Here is a 24844-nt window from a genome sequence, read left to right as displayed (position 1 = left end):
GCCCAATTTATGCCCAAAGGAGAACATTAAAATGTCTAACTTCTTGTGTACAGAATCAAAGTATGAGTTATAATATAGCAACACCTTTAATCAAAGTTAAAGAGTTTTTTTTTTTGAGACTGAGTTTCGCTCTTGTTGCCCAGGCTGGAGTGCAATGGCATGATCTCGGCTCACTGCAACCTTCACCCCCCAGGTTCAAACAATTCTCCTGCCTCAGCCTCCCGAGTAGCTGGGATTATAGGCACATACCACCGTGCCCGGCTAATTTTGTATTTTTAGTAGAGATGGGGTTTCTCCATGTTGGTCAGGCCAGTCTCGAACTCCCGACCTCGGGTGATCCGTCCCCCTTGGCCTCCCAGAGATTTTAAATAAAATCTTATAACTGCAAAAATATCTATATGGGAAAACAATGTCCAGGTCTTAGGTAGCAACCAAATTTTGGAGAAACAGATGCTACTATAAAATTTTGGCTTAATACAAATTTTAGACTACCTTGAAGATTCTGTAATAAAGTTTGACTTTTAAAAATGAGAAGAATCTTTGGATATCAGAGTCTGTTGATATGAAATATCTTTTATGAAATAGTACCTTTGACAAGGTACTATTGGGTGGGTGTAAATGGGATGATTCAGATTGTTTTAGGGTTTTTGAATGTGTATGTATATATATGTATTTAAATTATAAATATGTAAATATATAATTTGAATTCAAAAGTTAGTAGGAACTGACCAAGCAGAATTGAACTAAGAGTTGGATTTTAACTGAACAAAATGTTAGTCACTATTTTTACAGTTTTAAAAAAATATATATATATATATAAAATCATCTGTTATTTAATCAAATGGTACATGGCTTTGAAGATGTATTTTCGAACGCCTTAGTAACTTTAAGAATGAAAAACTGTAGCAAGTTTACTCCATTCATATCATTGTCTTCAATTAATTACCTAGATATTCTCTAACTTGTGAATTCTTCCTTATTTATTGATTCTTTAATTTATAGATTGAATCATATATTTCCTACTGTGGTGGGCTTCCAGCCCCCGAACATTCGAACAATCCATTGAGATATAAATTTAGCTGGAGTCCGGTGGGAGTTTTGATGAACGTAATGCAGTCTGCCACCTATCTGCTTGATGGAAAGGTGAGGAATCTCATCCAAGCATAGTGGTATCAACCTGCAATAACTGCCTGAGACAGTCTAAATACTCCCTGATCCCAAACCCTTTAATAATGCTGTCTCCATTGTCCCTCCTGTGGTATTTCACAGTGTATATTTTCTGCTCTGTTTAGCATGGTCTCCTTGCGGGTCCAAGCAAAACCTGTGCCTATTCTTACCTATGCCTTCTTACAAGTTGTTTCTGCCATTCAAAAATTCACTTCTCTATATATGTAAACACTAGTTATCTCTTGATTTATTTCAGCATGACAAACATTTTCTTAGTATCTACTATGTGCTGGACTTTGGGCAAGTTACCTAAGACTGTCACAGAGAATGAAATTCATGACCTCAGGAAACTGACAGCTGGATTGGGGATGGGGTTTAGCTCTTAGAATGGAGAGTTTGTTGTGCTGGGGAAAGAAACTGCAATTTCTTCCCCAGCTGCCATGTAACAGAACATAAGAACTCTCTGAGTTTAGTATTATTTTCATTATTGTACAATAAGAAAGCTGTGGCTCAGAGATTATGTCTGAGGTCATTTGACTGAGAGTCAAACCCAGGTCTAACTAACTCTTAAAGATGTTTTTTTCTCCTTTTGCCAGATTGCCTAATGGCTGGAAGGACAGACACGGGAATAAATAATTATAATTGAATAGGGAAATTTCCAAAGCATGTTAAAGTGGCTCAGAGGTACAGACAGGAGAACAGTTTAATTGGCCTTGGTGAAGGGGTTGAGGGAAGGAGGATGGGGAGAAGGAAAACTAGTGGAGAAGAGGATGTGCTTGGCCTTGAAGGATGTGAAGGTGCCAGCTAGGCAGGGATGTTAGCACTCATGGTATGACAGTTTTACAAGGGGAAAAATCAGGTTTAGGGATTTAAGATAACAGCTACACTTAAAGAAATGGCAAGTGGCAGAGCCAGTATCCAAATCACATCTATCTGACTTCATAGTTTATGCTCATAGTTTGGAGAAAAATGTAATGAGACTCAGAGTGCCTCTTTGAATTGTGTTGTAGGCACTCACTCACCTTGCCCTAGTACTGGCCCTGCAGGGAATGATGAGTAATATGATCAGATAGATGTGTCTTAAAAAGATTATTCTAGCATCAGCATTTTACATTGTCAATGTATCTGTGAATCGAAATGTATTTCAGGAGTTGACAGAAAGAATTTCTTAAGCAACAAGGTGAATGCTGTTATTAGCCACGGTCTTTCGTGCCTGTGATATAGAGAATAACTCATAGTTGGCTGTACCTTGGAATTACAAGGGGAGTTTAAAAAGTGCTTGGGCCTCATCCCTAAAGATTCTGATTTGCCTGGGTTTGGGGATTTTTTAAATCTCCCTAGTGATTCTAATATGTAGCCGAATTTGAGAACAACTGATTTAATGATCAGAGAACCACAGCTACACTTAAAATAGTACTAAACAAGCAGGACACTTTAACTTGGTGCTGGAATGTGTGACATGTTTCAGGATAATAAACAGGATCGATGAGTTCTGGTCTAATTCCTGGTATCCCTCATAACATAGCCAAAGACCTGGCAGTTGAAAAGATCCACCGGATGTCAGTTTCCTGATGTGGAATGTGAGCACTGATGTTCCATCCAATTCTTCAGTTCTATGAATCATGAAGCTTTGGACCAGAATCTTAGTCTGATGTTTTACCAAGCACACATCGTTTTACATGCCACAGCCTGTCTCCTATTGCATTCCAACTGCTCCTTTTACCTTCTGCGATCTTAAGAGACTGGCCTATGTTTAGTATAAATTAACATGTGAAAGCAAGACAAATTCTTGCTTCAGTTGAGTAAAACACTTATTTTCAGGAGGCCTTATAAATGCTAAACTTGGTAACAAAGAGTCAGCAGAGTGCAATCATCTAAAAGAAAGAGCAAGAAACTTGCTATCTGTGGGCCTGGCTCTGCCATTACTGGTTGTGAGCTTTGGGTTCCTTGTCGGAAGATGAGGACAATCACACCAGCCTTCCGGGGTTCTTAGTCAGTGAGGTCACATAGATTGCAATCTGCCCAACAGCAGATTGCCAGGCATGTAATCAATCTAGCAAATATTAGCTACATAAGGAAATTAGTAGTTGTGAGGGTTTAAGAAAAGCAAGAGGTTATTTTCAGGTAGCAGAAGTTGTATTTGTTAGATTTGAAGTTCTCCTCTTTCATCCTAAACTTCTTTTGTAAAAATGAGTACTTTTTGCATCTCTCTGACACTGTGGAGGATACCAAGAGAAAACATGACACTTTTCTTTTCTTTGCTAAAATGATACTCTTTTCAAGGTCCCACTTGCGTTTCCTCTTGTGGATGAAGCTTTTTGTGACCACTCCAGCCTCTGTTCACTATTATTTTGTCTGAACTGAATCAAAGAATCAGACACTTCGTTTTTCCGTGTCTAAGAATTTTCTAGGTGCTGCATTATTCAGTCAGTAATTCAAGTGTATCAGTGTGTTTCCCAAGCCAGAGTGTTAAACAACTTAAAACCTCTCTTGTATTCTTGCCCTTCACTCCTTCTGCCATCATCACCCTGCACCATGGAACGGGTCTTAAATAATTCACAGAATCATAATGGGGAACCAAGTCACTTCTCTGACTTCTACTTAAAATTGAAGCCTTAAACTTTTCCAGAAATTGGGCAGTGGCCTGTGAATTTGAATATATCTCATTGTCTTACATCTTTGCAGTAATTTCTAGCCACTTGTACTATTTCTAACTTCTAATTTGATTCCTAACAATTGTGATTTTCTTCCACATATTCGGAGACAGTGATTGCATCTTCTCTTGGTTTCATTCCCCTCAGAGTGGTGGTATACTTTTTTACATTGGTGGCGTTTGGGAGTGACACGGCAGAGCTTTGCCGTCACCTTCTGCAGTGTTTCCCAGTCTAACCTGGCAAAACATGTAATCTGAGTGAGAAGTGTGCTTGCTCTGCAAACATCGCTTTAAGAGAAGTTTTCTAGCCCTCTATCCATTGCCTGCCACCACCTTGACTGCAGCCCCCAGCCCCTTGGAAATCAAGAGCTACCACTATCTTCCTTTGCCTATATCCATTCTTTATGTAGCTTTCAGGTGCATCCCAGGTGGCATAATCTGGAATGCTGACTTTGTCAATATCTCCTTAAAAATACTGATCCAGAAATAAGCATGATTAAAGGGACAGTGTAGTAGAAGGAACACAGACATTGCAGTCAAATAGAACTGAGTTCAATTTGCCTTTGGGTGACTCAGCCTCAGTTTTTACCTCTGAAAAATGGGTTATTCATGGATTAAAGATAATGCCCAGTACAAGGCACGGGACACATAGTGGGCCCTGAAAAAATGATTGTATATTTCCTTATTAATTTGGTGATCAAGCTTATTGTGATTATTTAAATATATATGATACATTATTCAAATATAACAGTGATTCTCTCTAGTTGGGAGATACGTATTTGTGTTTGTCTGTGTGTGTGTGTGAAAGAGCTGGACCTAGAGAAACTTGCAACAACAGTGAATAATGAGCCTGAGCATTGTCAGAGCAGAAAGAAACGTATATTCTCCACAAAACAGAGGAATATGTTTCTGTTGTCCTTCAAATTATTAATAAAATAATAACCAAGAAAGAACTTATTGTTGAACTACATTATATGCCACTAGAAATACAACTATGAATTAATATCAAATGACAATGATTACCCAGTAATTTTTGGGTCAGGTTGCTTAGCCAACTGCCATTCTCACTAAATGAACCATTGCCGTTCAGCTTACATTTCTCCATCTTCTTTGTAAGGATTTCATGATAGACTTATGAACTTGCTGTTTTTTTTCTGATTGGTAAGCTAGAATATTGTCGTCTTTATTGAATTTTCTTTCAGAAATTTTCCTGACCTTCAAACAAGCAAACAAAACTTAAGAACTGTCATAGATTACAGAAATGAGATGGGTGTGAAGACCCTAACGGTCAACATTTGCTTTTTTTGTTTTTTAAGAGATGGTGTCTTAAACAGCCTGCGTCCCTCAGGCTATTCTCAAACTCCTGGGCTCAAGCCATCCTCCTGCCTCAGCCTCCCGAGCCAAGTAGCTGGGATTACAGGTGGGCACTACAATGCCCAACATTTGCTTTCTTACATTTTTTCAAAAATTTAGAATTCCTTTAAATATATTGATTTTAAAGATGTAGTACAGAAATCATCCCTTTGGAAATGTTTACTCTGCAGTCTAGAAGAGTTCACAAGAAAATTAAATGAAAGGCATTCCTTACATCCTTCTTTCAGATTTTCACTTTTGAAATTTGAAATGGTGCTTGGCACTCTCCAAAGTGAGCCTCTGAACTGAAAAGACTCCAGTGGTCCTGACATTGCAGCCAGCATAGCCCTTTTCTTTCTGGGGCTTCATCCACATATAAATGAGTTTCCATTTTCTGTCTCATACAAAGGCACGTTCAGAACCCATCTACAAATAAGTCATGAGAATCATTAAGTTTAGCCAAAGGCCTCTTCAGGCAAATCCTGTGAATCCACCTTAAAGTACATTGGCAGCTCCCTGGTACAGTGTTGCTTTGTGCAGCTTAGAGAAATTGGTCAGAAATTGTTTCCAGTGGTACAATAAGGATAAAATTCAGTTCCACCAGCAGCACCAACCAGAATTCTCACACCTAATTTTATCACTCCAGAATACTTTCTATTATCTCAATGATAATAATAAGCCTCATAAACTAAAAGAAAATTTGTCCTTTAATTAAAATTAGAGACAAAGAAATCCTTCATTGCATTTTGAGTATGTGTGATGGGGGTAGGGGTATGGGAAATAGAAGTACTGAGATATCAAAAGATTTTTATTTCATCACTCATGTTATTCCCTTCACAATTTGTGTGATCCCCGACACATAGATAGTAACTGCTCAATAAATTTAGCTGTCTGAATGAAATGTATGTGACTGATGCCTCAAGTGGCATTTAGAAGGGTCATGAAAGTAAAAGAAAAGAATGAGAATATTGATTGTTGTTTGAGCATAGAAGCCATTTCAATAATTCTCTGTTGCTTTAACTTATTTTTTTAAGTTTATTTTTTAAACATTTTTATATAAAATAATTTTAGATGTTTATTTTTTAAACATTTTTTATTTTTAAATAAACGTTTAAAAAATAAAATTAAAATGTTTATTTTAAAACTTTTTTCTAAATATTTATATTTTTAAAAAAGACAAATTCTAGTGGGAAATAATTTAGTGCCGTTTTATCCAGGGGAAGGAAAAAACTTGAAAATAAGACCTTATGTTTAGAAAAACTAAGTGTTTTAGAGTCAAATTTTGAAGCTTGAGAGAAGAATTGCTTTGTGAATTATGATATTAGTAGAACAGCTTAAGTATGGGATAATGATTATGGTGGTTTCATTATTTTTTTTTCAAAGTTCTGTTGCTTTCTTTGTCTATATAATGCAGGGAAGCCCTAAAAGAAAGGAACAACTGTAACCCCATCTGTGCCTTCTCAATGTTCCTCAGGTTGTGAATGTTGCAGGGGGCATCTTCTTTCTTGATGCCGTTACGTCCATGGATTTTTTCCCAGGATTAAATTTGGAAGGCTATCCTAACAGAGACAGTACGAAATATGCTGAGATTTATGGCATTTCTTCTGCTCACACTTTGTTGCGGGGGACACTGAGATATAAGGTAAGCAGCTGGACTTTAGATTCAACATGTTGCCAGTTTTGATGTAAGTGATGTGTACACTTAACTTTTCTTAGTAGTCAAAATAATTAAGATGATAAACCAAGTTGGAGTCTATATTTTTTTTTTCAGAAATCTTGTGATTGAATATTTTAGGAGACTCACCTCAAAATAAAAAGATAATTAATTGACTCATTAGGATTGAGGACAGGCAGGGCTTCAGGCTTAGTGAGAGTTAGAGGTCAAGTGACTTCCCCAGGACCTGATTTCTCGTAACCTCTCGGCTCTTCTTTCCAGTATTCACTGGAGTCTCAAGTGCTATGCGATGGCAGAGTTGTGGCAGCATCCCCAGGCTCTCAGGATCAAATTCAGTGGGAATAAAAAATGATACCGTTCTAATAGCCAAAAATACGATTTTTGTCTCATTAGCTCCCTAAGGTCAGTGGGATAAAATGTGCTCATCTACTTTGACCTATGTTATATGTCCCTAGAAATGGAGATGGATTCAATGTCATTAAAAAATGGGGACTGGGGTGGAGGAAACAGACAAGATTAAAGGGGCCTCCCCAGAGCAAATCCAAAATGTTTTTAAACCACAAAACGGGGAGTACATTCTAGGAGCATAAAAGCAAATGTCCACTACACATTTGTTGATCACAAAAAAAGCAGTTACAAGTGTGACCAAATCAAGACAACTGGTTTAATAGTTTTCTAGCATAATATCACAAATTGGGTAGCTTGAAACAATAGAGATTTATTCTGTCACCATTCAGGAGGCCAGAAGTCTGAAATCAAGGTGTGTGTGAGTAAGGTTGGTGCCTTTTGGAGGCTTGACTTTGAGACACATCCATCCAATTTGTGCCTCAGTTTCATACCACCTTCTGTATGTCTCACTGTGTTGCCTCCCTTCTTATTAGGGCACTAGTCATTGGACTTAGGGTTCACCCTAAATCCAGGTTGACTTCATATTGAGATCCTTAATTAATTCTATCTGCAAACATTCAAGTGAAGCCATATTCTGAGGTTCTGGATGCCCATGAATTTGGCGACAGGGCGCTCAACTCAACCTAATGTAACCAGCATACCTAAAATACATGCGTCTCTCAAGATCAGAGACCTGGCTGCAAATCTGTCTGTCTTGTGAGATTTCCTGGCTAAGGCCAGAGAGGGGATTTGTCTCATGTGTGTTATCTAGTATTCTCTAATTATCTTTTTAACTGGAAGATGTAAGGCACTTGGACCTGTCAGTGATGACTCTTCAATCTTGTGTCTGCTTTTCTGTCGCTCTCTTATCTTTTTTTGCTGGCTGTTCCTTTTGCCTGGAAATTTTCCTCCAAGTATTTGTATCGTACTCCTTCAGGCCTTGTTCTTTTCTTCTTTGCAACCCTGCCGCTGGTAACCCGGTTTTATTCTCTATCTCTGCATATTTTACTTTCTTAAAAAAAAAGGATTCTGCATGTAAGTGAGATCATGCAATATTTTACTTTTTGTGTCTCACTTATTCCACTTAGCAAAATGTCTTCCAGGTTCACCCACCTATCTGTTCTTAAAAAGAAAACAACCACTGTATTTCTTACTCTTGAGAGCTTCTGTTACATTTATGGGCACTTAGCGTTTACTTGTCAGCATTTTAAATTATAATTTTATGTATATTTTTCTTGTCTCCCCAAAGAGATTGTAAGCTCCTAGAGAGCAGGTGCTTGTACTCCATGAATATGACTTTTTCATTGTCCAGGGATCAAATGAGACATCAATGACAATGTCCTCCTGAGATCTAGGAGCTGTGGCTCTTCTACCAAACTTTAGGCACAGTAGAAATTCTAGTCTGAACTCATGCATACTATCCCCAGCTCTGGCAGATTTCTTCATCTCTTTTCTTCATCTCTGTTCAAAGAATATGAGTAGTAACTTTTTTTTTTTTTTTTTTTTTTTTGGCCAGTAGTTAGGATATATGGCTTTCAGTATAGTCTTTTGACAAATATATAGATCCTGGAATGAAGGATTTTAATAGATTTAAACATTAAATAAAGGTCTCAACAAGGTGTGCAAGTGGGAGACATCACCACAGATTCTGAGGATGGAAGATGTCACAGTGTTCATAATCATAAGGGCCACCATCCTGGGCAATGCCAGCAACCCTTTGGTAACCCTAACATTCTTTCCAGTATTGGAGATGAGATACCATCATTCAAATATGACAAAGAGGCCTTGGCTACTCTCCTTCTCTGCCTGCCTGTAACCTTCTTGTCCTAGATGCAGCTTAATAGCACCTTCCTATGGTATCCTCCCTAACTCCTTCCCCTTGAACCACCCACCCCCATCTATGTGAGTTCCCCATCTTTTGTGCTCCCACAGCTATGTTTTCCTGTAACCTAGCACATATTAATATAATACTCTGCTACAGTTTAGTCATCAGTGGTGATGCATTTTTGCGCTCCATGGACTAGGAATTATTTACTTGACTTATCTGACCCTTCTGTTGACTGCAGTTTCTGCATAGATGGGACTGCATTTTTTTTTTTGGTCTCTGTGGCCTCAGTCCCTAGCACAAGTCTGACATATGGCAGCAGTTTGCTAAATGCTTATTGATGAATGAATACCTAAAATAAATTCATTTCTAGGGGTCAGCATAAAAATATATTTCTGAGATTAATAAATAGCTCAGAAATCAGCATTTTAGATGTTGGATAAAGGGATCTCTAGCACCTAACAGGTCCCAGAAGCGAGCTAAACAAGCTAGTGATATTACTTTTCTGTTTCTCCTCTTTGAAGTATATTTGCATTTGGATTAGAGCAAATGAGAATTCTTTTTTTAGTAACCTTTAAACAGTTTGAACAATATAACCTTTAGAAATGTGAAAATTGCTAGTTGACCAGACATTCAGTAGTGAAGTATCTGATGGTTACAAGAACTATTTTATATTTTAAAAACTCTGTTGCTCCCTAGAATTACTTCCCTCTCTCTCTTTTCTTCTCTCTCTCTCTGCTTGAGCAGTAATTACAGCAGCTGCAAAATTTCTTATCTTAGCCCTCTCACCCTGCTTCCCATTTGCACACTGGAGAATAAACCATTATGGTCTTTCTTCACTTCATCTATTATTCAGAATCTATTTATCCAGCCATTTGTTCTCTTTTAGGGGATTGGAATGCTGAATAATGGATTGGAATGTTGAATAATGTTGAATACCTTCCTATGGTATCCTCCCTAACTCCTTCCCCTTGAACCACCTAGCCCCATCTATGTGAGTTCCCCTTCTTTTGTGCTCCCACAGCTATGTTTTCCTCTAACCTAGCACCTATTAATATAATACTCTTCTACAGTTTAGGCATCAGTGGTGATGCATTTTTGCTCACCATGGACTAGGCATTATTTGCTTGACTTATCTGCCCCAAAGTGGGCATTGGGATGAAGAATATGCACACAAATAAAATATAATATAACATAATATAATATAATATAATATAATAAAGATATTATTTCCCTCCTTTCAATACCTACATTACAGCAGCTGAATAGACAATTAATTACAAGCTGTATTAATTGCCATGATAAAGGTATATACAAAATGCTACAAGAAGGGAGTCTCCACTCACCTAGGGGACTCAGAAGAGGTGCTAAACTAGGTCTGAAGGGAGGAGAAACATTTCGTAAATGAAGAAGTATGGCCAACACATTCCAGTTACAGGAGCAGCATATACAGAGGCCCTGGTTTCTGGAGGAACACAGCGCATTTGGGGAATAGTAAAAGTGGAGATCTGTGAGTTAGGTTAGATGAGCATATTGTGATGGGTTTTATATACTATACCGAGGACCTCAGGTTTGCTTCGTAGACAATGAAACACATATGAGGAATTTTTATCAGAGTGGTGATGTCATCATTATCTTAGAAAAATCTCTCTGATTCCTACCTCTTTTTCTTCTCTCCATATATCTTGGGGGTAGTGGCTCTAATCAGTAGATTGGATTATCTGCTTTTGGGAAGGATATTCTTACAAGTTCCTCCTTCCATTATAAGAAAGAGCTCAACTGACTGTTCTATTAAATAATATTCTGCTGAGCTGACAGCATATAACACATAAGAAAATTTGCCCTTATGCTGCCAGAAAATTTCATTCACATGTTACCCAGAAACAGAAGTAAAGATCTAAGTTTTGCAAGGTCTTTTATGTAAACCAGTGGAATTGTTATGACACTATTGATCTCAGTTTGAGTTTGAAATTAGTTGTAACTATATCCTCAATACATTTTTTTTTTTTTGGTGGGTTGTGGAGAGGGGTTTCTAGTAAAGATGAGAAAACCTGCTTGGCAAATTCTAAAAGAGCTGTAGCATTCATATCATCAATATAAACAATTATTTTCTAAATTAGTTATGAAGATAGATCCCTCTTTTCAAAAATATTTTATATTTTTTCATTGGAAGAGAAACATTTTATATACTGCTTATTAATTCTTGTTTCAGGGATATATGAAAGCTTTGAATGGATTTGTAAAATTAGGTCTTATAAACAGAGAAGCACTTCCTGCCTTTAGACCTGAGGCCAACTTTCTCACCTGGGTGAGTGACTCCAGAATTACGTTCTATCTGCTCCTCTTCAGAAATACCTTCTGAAATGGTCGGGGGTGAACTCTGCTTTGGATCAACAAAAGAACCCATTTATTAGCTTATGAGCAGGAAGATAAATCATAATTCTGAAGCCCCCTTTCCCCTCACTGTTGTGGAAGAATGGAGAGAGTGTGAGGCTGACACATATCAGGCCTATTTCCTGCAGCAACTTACACCATTTGACTGCTCCTTGAGCTATGGTAAGAGATGGATTTGCTCTCTGCATTAAGCTCTGAGCTCTTCCAGTCGTCTAAGTGGTGACCCAGTGATGGGAGTCACTTGGGCTTCCTGAAAGTGAGAATCCAGGAGAGTTACTAGTGTATTACAGAACTGGATTCCCAACCTCCAAATCTTGTCAATACTCTCATGTGGTTACTTAGAACTATGAGTGTTTTGATTTTCAGTTACCAAGCTTATGCGTCCATCTTTTGTTCTACCAAAATCTTAAGGCCTCAGAGTTGGAATGAACTTTGGAGGCTTGGAAATGAATCTGAAGTAGAGCTTCCACTAACTGCTCAGAATTAACTCATTACCAGCTGGTCTTTCAACTTAAACTAGTGTGCCCATATTCCAATAGAAATGCCAGAAATGTATCACAAGGAGAAAAGGACCAATGTTGCTAATTCTATTAAATCTCAAAAAAAAGTTTTGGTATTCTTGCTAGCTAGTTTCATTTAAAAAATTATTTTTTAATTTTTTATGGGTACATAGTAGGTGTGTGTATTTATGGAGGACATGATATATTTTGAAATAGGCATGCAATGTGTAATAACCTCATCAGGGTACATGGAGTATCTACCACCTTAAGCATTCATCATTTCTTTGTGATGCTTTTACACTCATTTTTTTGTGTATGCATTTGTGAACCTTTCCAATCTTAAGTTTTACCTTTCATAAATTTACTTGTTGGGTAGGAGTGAATAAATATCTGCAGAGAGAACCTGGGGTTGAGGCAGCTGGCTTGAGAAGGTTGGTGCAGACATTCTTAGGGATGGTCTTTTTTGTAAAAGACCAGGTTATAAATGTTTTAGACTTTATGGGCCACATGGTCTCTGTCAGTACCACTCACTTCTCCCATAGACGATACATGAACCAATGAGCATGACTGTGTTTCAATAAAACTTTTTATTTAATGAAACACAGTGAGCCAAATTTGGTCTGTGAACCAATTGGTTCACTCCTGATCTAGAGCATAGCGTTTCCTTTGGGAGCCTAGAGAAAGTCTTGTTTCGAAAGTAGAAAAAACTATGGCTACTGTTTACATGTTCTTCCTTTGAGATTTTATTAACTGCAAGGTCTTTCTTATCTCTTGAACCTACAAAAGAACCTGGGTTGCTACTGGCAACCACTGCAGTAAGCCTTTTCCACTTCATCCTGGTCAAAATGGACTGCTGGAGGGTAAGGGGAGAATGGGTAAAAAAATAGTGATAGAGAGGATATACAAAGACAGGGAATGTGCTAGTAAGAAGCACACCATCTGTTTTGTATTGAGTTGATCTTAGAACCCATTTTTATTGGTGAAGTATCATTTTGGAATAGCAGCTATTTATTGATGTGTAGGTATGCAGATGCGTATATGTATGTGTATGTGTTACAATTTCCTGTTTCCAATTATTTTTAATTTTAAAATTTGAGGTGTATTTGAAGTTCAGTGTTTTAGTAGGACAATTTTTCAGTTAATTAAAAAAAAATTATTAGGGACTTAGAAATTTTGTCTTTATTTTTCTAACCAGAAACAACTCCTCTGTGACCTAGTTGGGATTTCACCCTCCTCTGAGCACGACGTGTTGAAGGAAGCTGTTCTTAAGAAACTAGGAGGAGACAATACCCAGTTGGAGGCTGCTGAATGGTAGGCACCCACCACTCAACTTAGAGCAAAATATACTGGATCAATGATTGCTAATTTCTACTAAAAAAAAGTTAAATATTTTACAATTGTCTTGATTAATTTGTTGCTCTAATGTGGGTAGAGAGATTATCATGTGCCATGTTCATGTGGTCATAGAGAGTAGATTTAAAAAGGAGCTCTATGGCAATTATAATTTGGGAAATGCTTATCTGGAAACACTTTATCACTCAGTTCCCAAGCATAGTGGGGTATTTTTGCTTTCCTGTAGGAGATTCTGAGTAGTCAGAGAATATTACATTAAAGCATTCTTTCATATGACTGCTGTGGCATCCTGCTGGTATACTTAATGTTGGAGAACTAACTTCTAAGTTAATCTCATAAAGAGCTTTGTAAGAACATGGGATTACAATGCATCATCTCTGCCCTGCTCCGGGGAGTAGTGCCTGGGTGAGTCTGGAGATGATTCTGAAGGTTAAAACATTGTTTATTGTTATTATTTTACACTTTAGGAAAATCCTACAACTTGAGTTACCATCTTGTAATTCTGCCCTTTCAAGATTAAATTCAAGGAGCTCCCTTTTGCTTCCCAAATGAGCACATGTATAGGACTTGAACTAATGCAGCCATCTCCTGTGCTTTTCAGGTTGGGCTTACTTGGGGATGAAGAAGTCCCTCAGGCAGAGTCCATTGTGGATGCCCTCTCCAAGCATTTGGTCATGAAGCTTTCCTATGGTAGGCTATGAAGTGTTAGCTAAATATACCTGAAGAAGAATCATAAGATAGAGTCAGTGCAGATAATCATATTGGAAGGTTGGCGCCAAGCAGCCGGAATGGGGAGATATGGTGTGACGAAAAGGCAATTGGACTATTTTTTCAGGGAGAAGAATTTGAGAATTATTAAGTAAAAATAAAGATAGTTATTATAGAAAAGGAAAAACATAGTTTTACTGTTTATTTATTTATTTATTTATTTATTTATTTGAGATGGAGTCTTGCACTGTCACCAGGCTGAAGTGCAGTAGTGTGATCTCGGCTCACTGCACCTCTGCCTCCGAGGTTCAAGAGATTCTTCTGCCTCAGTCTCCTGAGTAGCTGGGACTACAGGTGTGCGCCACCATGCCCAGCTAATTTTTGTATTTTTAGTAGAGACAAAGTTTCACCATGTTGGCCAGGATGGTCTTCATCTCTTGACCTGGTGATCCGCCCACCTCAGCCTCCCAAAGTGCTGGGATTATAGGCATGAGCCACCGTGCCTGGCATTACCTTTTTTTTTTTTTTTTTTTTTTTAAATGCATTAGGCAAATGCCTAAGAAGCATTTTTGGAGCACACTAAAAGGCCTCTAAAGCAGTGCCTTTGTGTCTGTAAACAGGATACAGTGATACCATCCCAGATAAAGGAATGCAATCAGAGTTCTAATTTCCTTGAGGTTTTCACTTTGACTTTGGGCTAAAAAGCTGTGTAATTAATTGTCTAGTGATCATATATAAAAGGAGGGAAAACTTTTAAAACCAGAAGGGCAGGAGGAGGAGATGGTAGACGATATTTGAGTTGTAATGATAGTGGCATTTTTACTTATCTTTGTTTTAAGGTCCTGAAGAAAAAGATATGATTGTGATGAGAGACAGCTTTGGAATCAGACATCCGTCTGGACATTTAGAAAATAAAACGATTGATCTTGTGGCTTATGGGGACATCAATGGCTTTTCAGCCATGGCTAAAACCGTGGGGTTACCCACCGCCATGGCAGCCAAAATGTTGCTTGACGGTAAGTCTGCTCATTGAGGCATGAGCCTGTTTCCATATCACCTCCAAGTCATTTGGTGCCTGGACATCAAGTAATTGCTTTTGAGTGTAACACAGGCTTTCACTAAAAGTGAGCCATCTTAGAAGATCCAAGCACGGACTGCCAGGGAGGGCCCCTGTTGGTGAGTAAAGCATGGGGGCTTTGGAGATAGACCTGATTTTCGCTCCAGCTCAATTACAAGGTGGCTGAGTGATGGGCTGCAAGTTACTCAGCACCTCTGAGCAAGAGTTTCCTCATATTTAAAGTGGGTATTGCCATCCCTATTTCATAGAGTTGTTGTGACACTAACTGATATAATACATAAAGCTGCTGCCACATAGAGGGGTCCCCAGGGAATGGTCACTTCCTGCCTTTCTTTCTTTGGTTTTTGCCATGTTGGGAGTGATAACTCTAAAATAGAAAAAGATATTCACTCCAGATTCTCAAGAATATAGGTTAAGTTTTATTAATCTTCATATCTCAGCATATTATTAGTACTCAATATATATTTTAGACTAAATGAATACAAATTTCAATTCTCCACTCTCCCTAGGAGATCACATATACATTCAATAAGCATTGCCTCTGTTTGGCTCTCAAGAAAGAATGAGGGGAGTAGAAAATATCAAAGCATATAAATGTGAAATAACGAAAAAAATGTATAGCAGCATATCAGCTAATATCAAATTAAATGACCAACTTAGTTATTGAGGAATCAGTGAAGAAATAAGTGACATAAGTTGGGGTCATTATGGCCTCTAGTGAGAATGCCCAGGTTCTATGTTTCAGTCATGCTGACAGGTGCCTGTGCCCATATAGTCAAACTTGTTACAACTCATTCTGTTGGTGTCTTGCCTTTTTAAAAATATGATATTAGCAAGTTAAGCTGACCAGTCAGATTGACTTCTTACTTTACTTTATTCTCTGATTGTCCTGGCAGTAATTAATGCAGTTAAGTGTACAAATTCTGACAATATCCCTAGGTCCGGCTATGCTTTCAATCTAAAATTAACTCCTTTTGCTTTCAAAGTGTTGACTAAGTAATAATTTACTAAGGGACATTTTTAAGCAGCTACTGAAAAAATGCCTAGGCCTCCAAGAATTCATTGACTCTGAGTTTGCTTTTGTGGAGACTCTTGATGGGGAAATTAACCTCTGACACTACCTTTAAAATGGTAATTACACATTTATTTTCTTCCAGGTGAAATTGGAGCCAAAGGCCTAATGGGGCCCTTTTCAAAGGAGATCTATGGACCAATATTGGAGCGAATTAAAGCAGAAGGCATTATATATACTACACAGAGTACAATTAAACCATAATTGGGAATTATATTTTGTTCTTTTCTTCCCAGGCAATACAGCTCTGAACGTGTGTGATAAATGGGTTTGCTAATGTGCTGTTTTAAAGTATAAAGCATAATATGTTTTGGTTAACACAATGTAGTTTGTGAACTATAAATCTGTATTTTAATATGGAAATGTTTGGAACAGGAGATGTCAGCTACTAACAGAGAATTTTAATAATTCTATCCTGTATTTTATAAATATGTATGTGAAAGTGATGATCGTGATATTTGTTAATTTATTATGCCACTGTTTTCTTACAAGAACATATTTTCCTATAACCAGCAGATGAAGTTTTACTTTTTTAGTCAGAAAAAATTTCCTCATAAAGTTATATTTTTGTATTTTTAAAATTGATACAGTTAGATACCTTTAGATTACCTATCTGTAAGTTTTTGCCAAAATGCTATTTTATGCCCTTTTTGTAAAGTTATGGTTTATTTTGTAAATGTAGTTCCTTATAGTTTTCTCTTGAGTGTTTGGAAATGAGAATAGATAAGATCAAATTACAATTTACAAGATCACTTCATTAGGCACAGGAAAAGTATTTAACACAATTCAACACCCTTTCACAGTAAAAAATGTAAAATAAAAAACCCTCAATAAACTAGAAACAGAAGGAAACTTCCTCAACCTGATAAAGTGCATCTATGAAAAACCCACAGTTAGCATCATACTTAAGGGTGAAAGACTGGATTATTTCCCCTGAGATCAGAAACAAGACAAGGATGTCTGCTTTGGCCATTTCTATTCAACTTGTACTGGACGGTCAAGAAAGGGCAATTAGGCAAGAAAATAAAATAAAAGGCATCTTGATTGGAAAGGAAGAAGTGTAACTAAATAGAGATGGGAGACAACATGATCTACAAAAACAAAACATTAGAACTAATAAATAAATTCACCAAAGTTACAGGTACAGGATCAAATATACAGAAATTGGTTATCTTTTGATATAGTATCAATGAATAAATAAAAAATGATATTAAGAAAACAATTTAATTTTCAACATTGGTCAAGCTTGGTGGCTCATGACTGTAATCCCAACACTTTGGGAGTCCGAGGCAGAAAGATTGCTAGAGGTCAGGAGAGCAGCCTGGGAAACAGTGAGATCCCATCTCTACAAACAACAACAACAACAACAAGCAAACAAACAAAAATCAGCTGGATGTGATGACATGCATCTGTGGTCTCAACTATTCAGAGGCAAGGATGGCTTGAGCCCTGAAGTTCGATGCTGCAGTGAGCTATAACTGGGTCACTGCAATCCAGCCTGGATGACAGAGTTAGACCCTGACTCAAAAAAAAAAAAAAAAAAAAAAAATTGACAGCATCAGACAGAATCAAATACTAATATAATTGAGGGTCCAGAAATATTGATCACATTTATGGTCAACTGACTTTTGAAAATGGTGCTAAGACAATTCAATGGGGGCAAAATAGTCTTTTTCATTAAATGGTGCTTGGAAACATGGATATCCACATGCAAAATAATGAAATTGGACTCCTACCTCATATTGTATATAAAAATTAACTGAAAGTGGACTTAAGATCTAAACATAAGAGCTAATACTATAAGTATCTTCGAAGAAAACATGGTGCAAATCTTTCTGACTTTGAATTAGGCAATGATTTCTTAAATAAATGACACTAAAAACACAAGCAACAAAAGAAGAAAATAGGTAAATTAAAATTAAAAACATTTGTGTTTCCAAGGACAATATCAAGAAGGCAAAAATATAACCCACAGAATGAGAGAATTTTTTTTTAAATCATGTATTAGTTAAGGGAGGAATTTGTATTTAGAATATATAAAGAATTGTTATAACAATAATTGAAGGGCATATAATTCAGTTTTTAAAAATCAACAAGAGATCTGAATTAACAGTTCTCCAAAGAAGATATGCAAAAGGCCAATAAGCACATGAAGAGATTCTCAACATCATTAGCCATCAGAGAAATGCAAATGAGATCTACAATGAGATATCACTTTACACTCACTGGAATAGATGAGTGATCATATCAAGTGTTGGTGAGGATGCAGAGAAACTGGAACCCTCATCCACTGTTGGTGGATACCCACGAGATATAAAAACAAGTGTCTACACAAAAACTTGTGCACAGATGTTCTTTGCAGCACTATTTATAATAGCCCCAAATTGAAACAGCTCTAATTTCCATCAACTAACAAGTGAATAAACAAAACATGGCATATCCATACAAGGAATATTATTCAGCAATAAAAAAGAGATGAAGTACTGATATGCACCACAACATGGAAAAACTTTGAAAACATGCCAAGTGAAGAATGCCAGACATGAAAGGCCACATATTATATGATTTCATTTCGGATGAAATGTCCAGAACAGGCAAATGCATATAAAGAGAAGGTAGATTAGTGGTTGCTTAGACTGAGGGGTTGGGGAGGAAAATGGGGTGACTGCTAATTAGTATAGGGTTTCTTTTTTGGGGTGATGTAAATGTTGTAGAGTTGATTGTGGTAATGGTGGCACAACTCTGAATATACTAAAAACCACTGAATTATAGACTTTAAATGTTTGAACTGTGTGGTGTGTAGATTTTATCTCAAGTTGTTATAAAAAATTAAATTACGAATACAATTTGTTTATTTGCTTCTTGGGGAAGAAATCTCTTGCCTTTAGAGATACAAAGTAAGCACCTGTTTAAACTTCACAAATTGTGCTCATATCCTGGCACGTGAAACTAATTCTGCCCTTGAAAGAAGCAGGTACTACGTGTGAGGTATGTGACAGTTGAGAAAACATCTCCTGCTGTTTGAAAACAATCAAAATCGATTAAGGCCTGGTCCCACCTGTCACAAATAATATATGGAGATCAATAATCTATTAATAAGTAAAAACATTTTGTTGTGGAATTTTTTTTCTTACCATGACATTCAGTTCGACTCAGTTGATTAGGAAATACAACTGGTGTCATGTTGATTTCACTCTCTATCTAAAATAGTGCCCAGATGAATTGGGAACTGAAAAACTAGCACTCTGTGTAAGAACTGGGATCCAGTTGAGCTCTCAGTATAGTTAACTGGTTTGTGCTTCATGATGACAATGAGAATTAAAGGGGATCTGATTGAAGAGCTGATCTAAGGTTAGTGTTGAATGTGGTAATAGAAAAGACAATGTCAGTAAGCGTGAACACAGCTATATGTAATTAAACACTACATTATCTCTCAATAACAAATTTTCCTGCAGTACCTTTAATAATAAAAGTGGTGGTGATAGGATTTGGGAATTAATGAGCAGGTTATGGTTATAAGCATACCAACATACAGCTTTACCAGGAGTCCACAATTTTTTTCTGTGAAAGTCAGATATAAACATTTTAGGCTTTGCTGACCAAAAATATCACAACTGTTTATTTCTGCCTATGTATTGTGAAAGCAGCCATAAACCATACATAAATGAATGGGCATGGCTGTGTTTCAATAAAACCTTATTTGCAAGAACAAGTGATAGGCAGATGTGACCCTCAAGCTGGTTTGTGGACCCTTGGTCTAACCATTCTGGTAGACTTAATACTCACATCTTTCAGATCTTTCTGCCTCTTTTGTTCTTTTTCAGATAATACCGATATTTGTATTATCAATTTTCCTTGTTCTAGATTAACGAGACACAGATCATACTACACAATGTGAATGGTTCTACAACATACTAGCTGTTCTCTTCTTTATGAAACGAGGATAACAGTAACTGCCACGACGATTATAAAAATTAATGAGATAATGAGAGAGAAATGCTTGCCACTTAGTAGATGTCAAAAAACACAAGTGAGTTGTTCTTCTCTTTTACAATACAGTTTTTACCTGAAGTTTATGTTTAGTTAATAAGATTTTAACTTTGATATATATATTTTTTCAATTTCTTGGATACCTTTGGAAGACTCCTCAAAGATCCATGCTGCTTAAACAAGCCATAGATTTATCGGCTACATAAAGTGGTTGAAGAAATGAAAAAGACTACAACAATCATTTGGCCAAGCCTCTGATTTTACAGAAGAGAAAATATGCCTCATAAAGTTAAATGACTTGCCTCAGGTGATAAGACTTAACACTGAAATTTGATCGTCATTTGGAGACAGTCAAAATACTTGAAACAATTTGAGAGCACCCTCATTTTTAAAAACATCTAGGATGGATGACTTAGGGCCACCACTAGGCCATATGGTGTCTTTTTGAAAATTACAACAAGGCATTCCTTCTTCAAGACCCTTTTACTGGTAAAAAAATTGTTCCTAAATATACAATTTATTACAGCAAAACACTTTACTACCCTCTAATGGAAAATTGCCGTAGTAAATACAGAAATCTTTAACGTCTATGATATGATTGGTTCTCCCTTAGATGCAATGCATAATTTACACATCTGTGCAAAGTAGTTAATTTTGTCTTTATATTTTTATAGTATTACTGGCTTACATTTGCTGATTGTTTGCAGTGGAACTACATCTGCCAGATCTGAATTCCACTGGAAGGAATTCAGTGAGAAAAGCTGGCTGTTCCGGAGTGCTACTTGTCAGTTACTGACAATTAATCTAATAACTTCCTTTTTCCAATCTTGTTTTAGACCTAATACCCATTCTTAATTTTCATTAATTAGTAAGAATTACAAAACACATTCCTAACTTGTTAGATTAAGAGGGTACAACCCTCCAGTTTAAGTTGTCAGTGTAGTAAAATCGAACATTTCTAGTACCTTCTAGTTTCCTGTTAATTGACAATATGTGCTACATCACTGGTTAACAAATTCATAAACCCTGGGAATCCCACTCCCAGCCTGAGAGCTCATGAAGCTAGATTGATATTGTGCTCCTCTTTGTTACACTGGAGACGATTCTGGGCTGTTGGCAGGCACAACTAACCAGACCCTTGGCTCCAATAATCTGAGCCTGATTCACAGTGAAGCTGGCACAGGGTGAAACAAACCCCCATAGAAACCTCATAACCCTGACAAGGAAAAAAACATGCTTGCCTTAATAGCAAACTATTGATAAAAGAAGATTTATTCTCTTTAAGTTCTGAGAAATAATTAAAAGGAAGTAGAAGTCAAATGGAAGCTGGGAAAGAAACTGAAATAGGTGCTGTAAAACCTGGGGAAGACCAACAGAAAAGATGAGAGAATAGCAACTCCCAGGGGCATGGATTGTTAAAATACTTTTGCAATGTTAGAAAATATTTGGCTGGCACAGCGGTTCTATTTAGTTCTGGACTACGGTGAAAATTGCACAAATGGTTCATCAAGTAAGATGCTTAATGAAGATAGTGGTGCTTTGCATCCTCTTATTTATCTGTCCATATGTTAATTATTGATGTTTTCTGTATTTCTTCCCTGTTTTTTTTTTTTCTATCTATATGTGTTCTTTCTGGGTGCATGCATCCTACTAATGGCATTGAATACCATGTATGTCTTAAATCAATCCCAATCTTTCTCACCTGAGCTTCAGATTATCTATACAACTATTTACTTGACATCCCTGTTCAGATATTTCCAAGACTTCTTAACCTCAATGTAAATTTAAGAATTTATACTATAAATTAGTATTTCTCAATGGGGGCCACACCAGGTCCCCTAAATGAATCCTTCATGTGATTACTTATTTCAAGAACTGGCAACCACTATCACCCTAGTTTCTCTCTATAAAATCCTTGATGCTCTCTTTTATCCAACTTCCACATTCACCAAATCAGGACTTCTTCTCCTCTATTAAACTTATTGGCTCCAAGTCTTTCTACCCACATACAAGTTGTCTTGATCAGGCTGCTATTACATTTTATGTGGATCGTTGTGACAGTCTTTCACCTGGCCTTCCTCTCTCCAGAATTACTCCCCTAATGACCATTCTCCTCACAGTAGACACATTAATCTTTCAAAACTGCAAATATGGTCATGTTCTTACTCTCAGTTGTCTCCCCATTCCTCCCAGGATAAAGTTCAGACCTATTAGAGCCTCAAGGGCTCAGCATAAATGTGCCCCTGTATATCTTTATAGTCTCATCTCATTGCCCACCTCCTTACAAAGTATTATCCAATTCTTGAACTTCGTTCGCCTCCTTGAATAGTCTTCCCCTTTCTTGTTTTTGAGCCTTTTCAGATTATGCGTTTTTTACCCTAGATACTCATCTCCCCCTAAACTTTTACCTGGGTAACTCCTAGTCTTCTTTTTAGGTTGTAGTTTAGAAGTTACTTTCTTGAGGATTCGCAAGTGTAAGTTAGATATTTCTAAAGGAGCCTATACTATTTTTTTCATAACACAAATTATTCTGCGATCTCATTCACTGGAGGCTTTTGAAAATATGTGGAAGATTTTTCATTGTTACAGACTCAGGGCACGGTGTTGCTGACATCTGGTAGGTGAGGGCGAGAGACAATAAATCCCCACTGAAAGAAGCCACTCAGAGCAATCAGTTTCCTTAATTTATTAAGGCATCATATTACTGTAAAGTTATTTCAGATACCTTTGTGTTTTAATTTGTTTTGATGATAATGATTGTGTTAATATTATCACCCCTTTCAAATCATGGGTGGGTCTATTTGTGCATCAATAAAAGCAGTCTTTGATTTCCCTTTCCATGGTCAAAATTAAATAAATAAATAAATAAATAAATAAATAAATCCCCACTGAGTCGTACACCATATGGACAAAACTATTTCCACCACACCAGTTGCACTCATATCTTGGCCTTACCATCACACGGCACACCTTTGGACTTCTGACTGTCAGCCTCTCTTTGCCTGAAGGCTTTCTTTGACAGTAAAAGCTCTCTTTGCTCATGATCACAGCAGCCCAGAAATGCCAGGACTTGTGACCTTCCCCACTTCCATTCTCTTCAGCCAACCTATGACCCATGGGTGCTGATATATCAATCGGCTAGCTCCTTAGTTTTTTGGATGGGATAATTTGGATGTGGATGTCTTCTACTGGCTCCCAGAATTCTACAAAGGGATTATATTCCAGTTATCCACTTGAGAAACTTAACTTGATACGACATCCATTATCAGCTGTCTTTTCTTCCCTGACTCATTTTCCTCCTGACAGGCATTAAAATCTTGTCACAGGTTCTGCTTCTATAGTAATCCAAACTAAGATTTCACTAGACTCTTACGTATCCTCAACACCTATCATGGTGCCTAGCACATAGCAGAAATTATATATACATATATAAAATACAATACTGTAAAAATTTGTTATATATATTTTAATTGTATATAATTATACCATATATAGTGTAATTGCTTGTTTTATATATATAAATAATTGTGTATATATAATTTCTGAACAGAGATGTCACTTGTATGTATAACTAAATGCAATTACAATTATATATAAAAACAATTATGCCATATATATGGTATAATTATTTAATTCTGGCATATACATATATTGCAGAATAGTACTGACGTGTTTAAACGCCATGGTACAAAGATGTGGTGAAGGTGGAGGTGGAGATAAGGGTAAGTTGTTACAGGCTTGGCTTGTATGTAATGCGGATTTAGGTTATGTTTGAACATTAGATGGTAATGCTAAAGAGATACATTCTTCCCTATCATTTGTTCCTTCCTGGAGTTCATATGAAAATTTCCCCAAACCATGAGGGTGGGTAAAGAGCATCAGTATGAGTTTGAGCCAGCCCTGACTATCAACATCATTGTGTAACCATAGGTTTAGGTCTCTTCATGGTTGACAATACAGGGGGCAGATAGGATCAGTTTTGTGCTTCTAAAAGATTAGACTGAGTGTTGAGAATGAATCAGAGAAAGGGGAAAGGGCCAGAAGAAGACATATTCTGAGGCTACTGCAGTATTAGAAGAAAAGATACTTGAAAAAAATGATTGGATGGTCATAGCATCATTTAACAATTCTTCTCCAGTTTGCTGAATTTGGAGCAGGGAGCAGAAACCACTCTAGGTATTTTAAAGAAAAACTCATACAAGGCACGAAGACCAAGAGTGTATACACATAGCTAGGGTACCATGATTGGGAAGCTAGAATCAGAAGCTACTGCCCTTACTGCCATGGTTCCAATGCTAGGTATTAGAACCCTGTTGCAGAAAAATTATATTGTTACAACTTTTCTTACCAGCAGGGTGCAAGAGGGCAAGAAGATGGCTTTTGTGAATTTCTGTCTTCTAAATCTGTGTAAGAGCATCTACAGGGTAGCCAGCAAGTCAGAAAGTATGAGTAAATACCTGATAAATCATTTAATATTACATTACAATGCATGGTAAATAACACTGTCTGTCTTTCCAAACCTGTGACTCCCTGTATTTGGTGGAACATACTTCATCCAGGACCCTAGCTGCAAAGGAGTCTGGGAAATACAGTTTCTAGCATTTTAGGCTTTGAAGTGTAATAACTGTTCTAGTTACTATTGCTGTGTAACAAACTACCCCAAAGTGTAATGTCTTAAAACAGTAGTCA

At 37.0% G+C, this 24844-nt stretch overlaps 1 protein-coding gene and 1 non-coding gene across 3 annotated transcripts in view; one reads left to right on the top strand and one right to left on the bottom strand.

The window, feature by feature from the left end:
- Window positions 1-19387, top strand: part of AASS (aminoadipate-semialdehyde synthase) — a 70380-nt gene extending 50993 nt beyond the window's left edge. For both annotated transcript variants that reach the window (XM_007982735.3, XM_007982738.3), the window contains exons 18-24: window positions 1003-1143; window positions 6648-6815; window positions 11273-11368; window positions 13150-13265; window positions 13909-13997; window positions 14855-15031; window positions 16251-19387. In XM_007982735.3, coding sequence (XP_007980926.3) covers window positions 1003-1143; window positions 6648-6815; window positions 11273-11368; window positions 13150-13265; window positions 13909-13997; window positions 14855-15031; window positions 16251-16369 — 906 coding nt within the window. In that variant the 3' untranslated portion in view covers window positions 16370-19387. The remainder of the gene's footprint in view (window positions 1-1002; window positions 1144-6647; window positions 6816-11272; window positions 11369-13149; window positions 13266-13908; window positions 13998-14854; window positions 15032-16250) is intronic.
- LOC119626397 (U7 small nuclear RNA) lies at window positions 11084-11145 on the bottom strand. The gene has a single exon (XR_005242563.1). It is a non-coding gene; the product is annotated as a U7 small nuclear RNA (small nuclear RNA).
- Window positions 19388-24844: the final 5457 nt, after the last annotated feature.

The sequence above is a fragment of the Chlorocebus sabaeus genome, chromosome 21 (genome assembly GCF_047675955.1).
Source record: "Chlorocebus sabaeus isolate Y175 chromosome 21, mChlSab1.0.hap1, whole genome shotgun sequence".
Taxonomy (NCBI): Eukaryota; Metazoa; Chordata; class Mammalia; order Primates; family Cercopithecidae; genus Chlorocebus; species Chlorocebus sabaeus.
The sequence above is the reverse complement of the archived record's forward strand: the minus strand, read 5'-3'. Positions and strand labels throughout refer to the sequence as shown.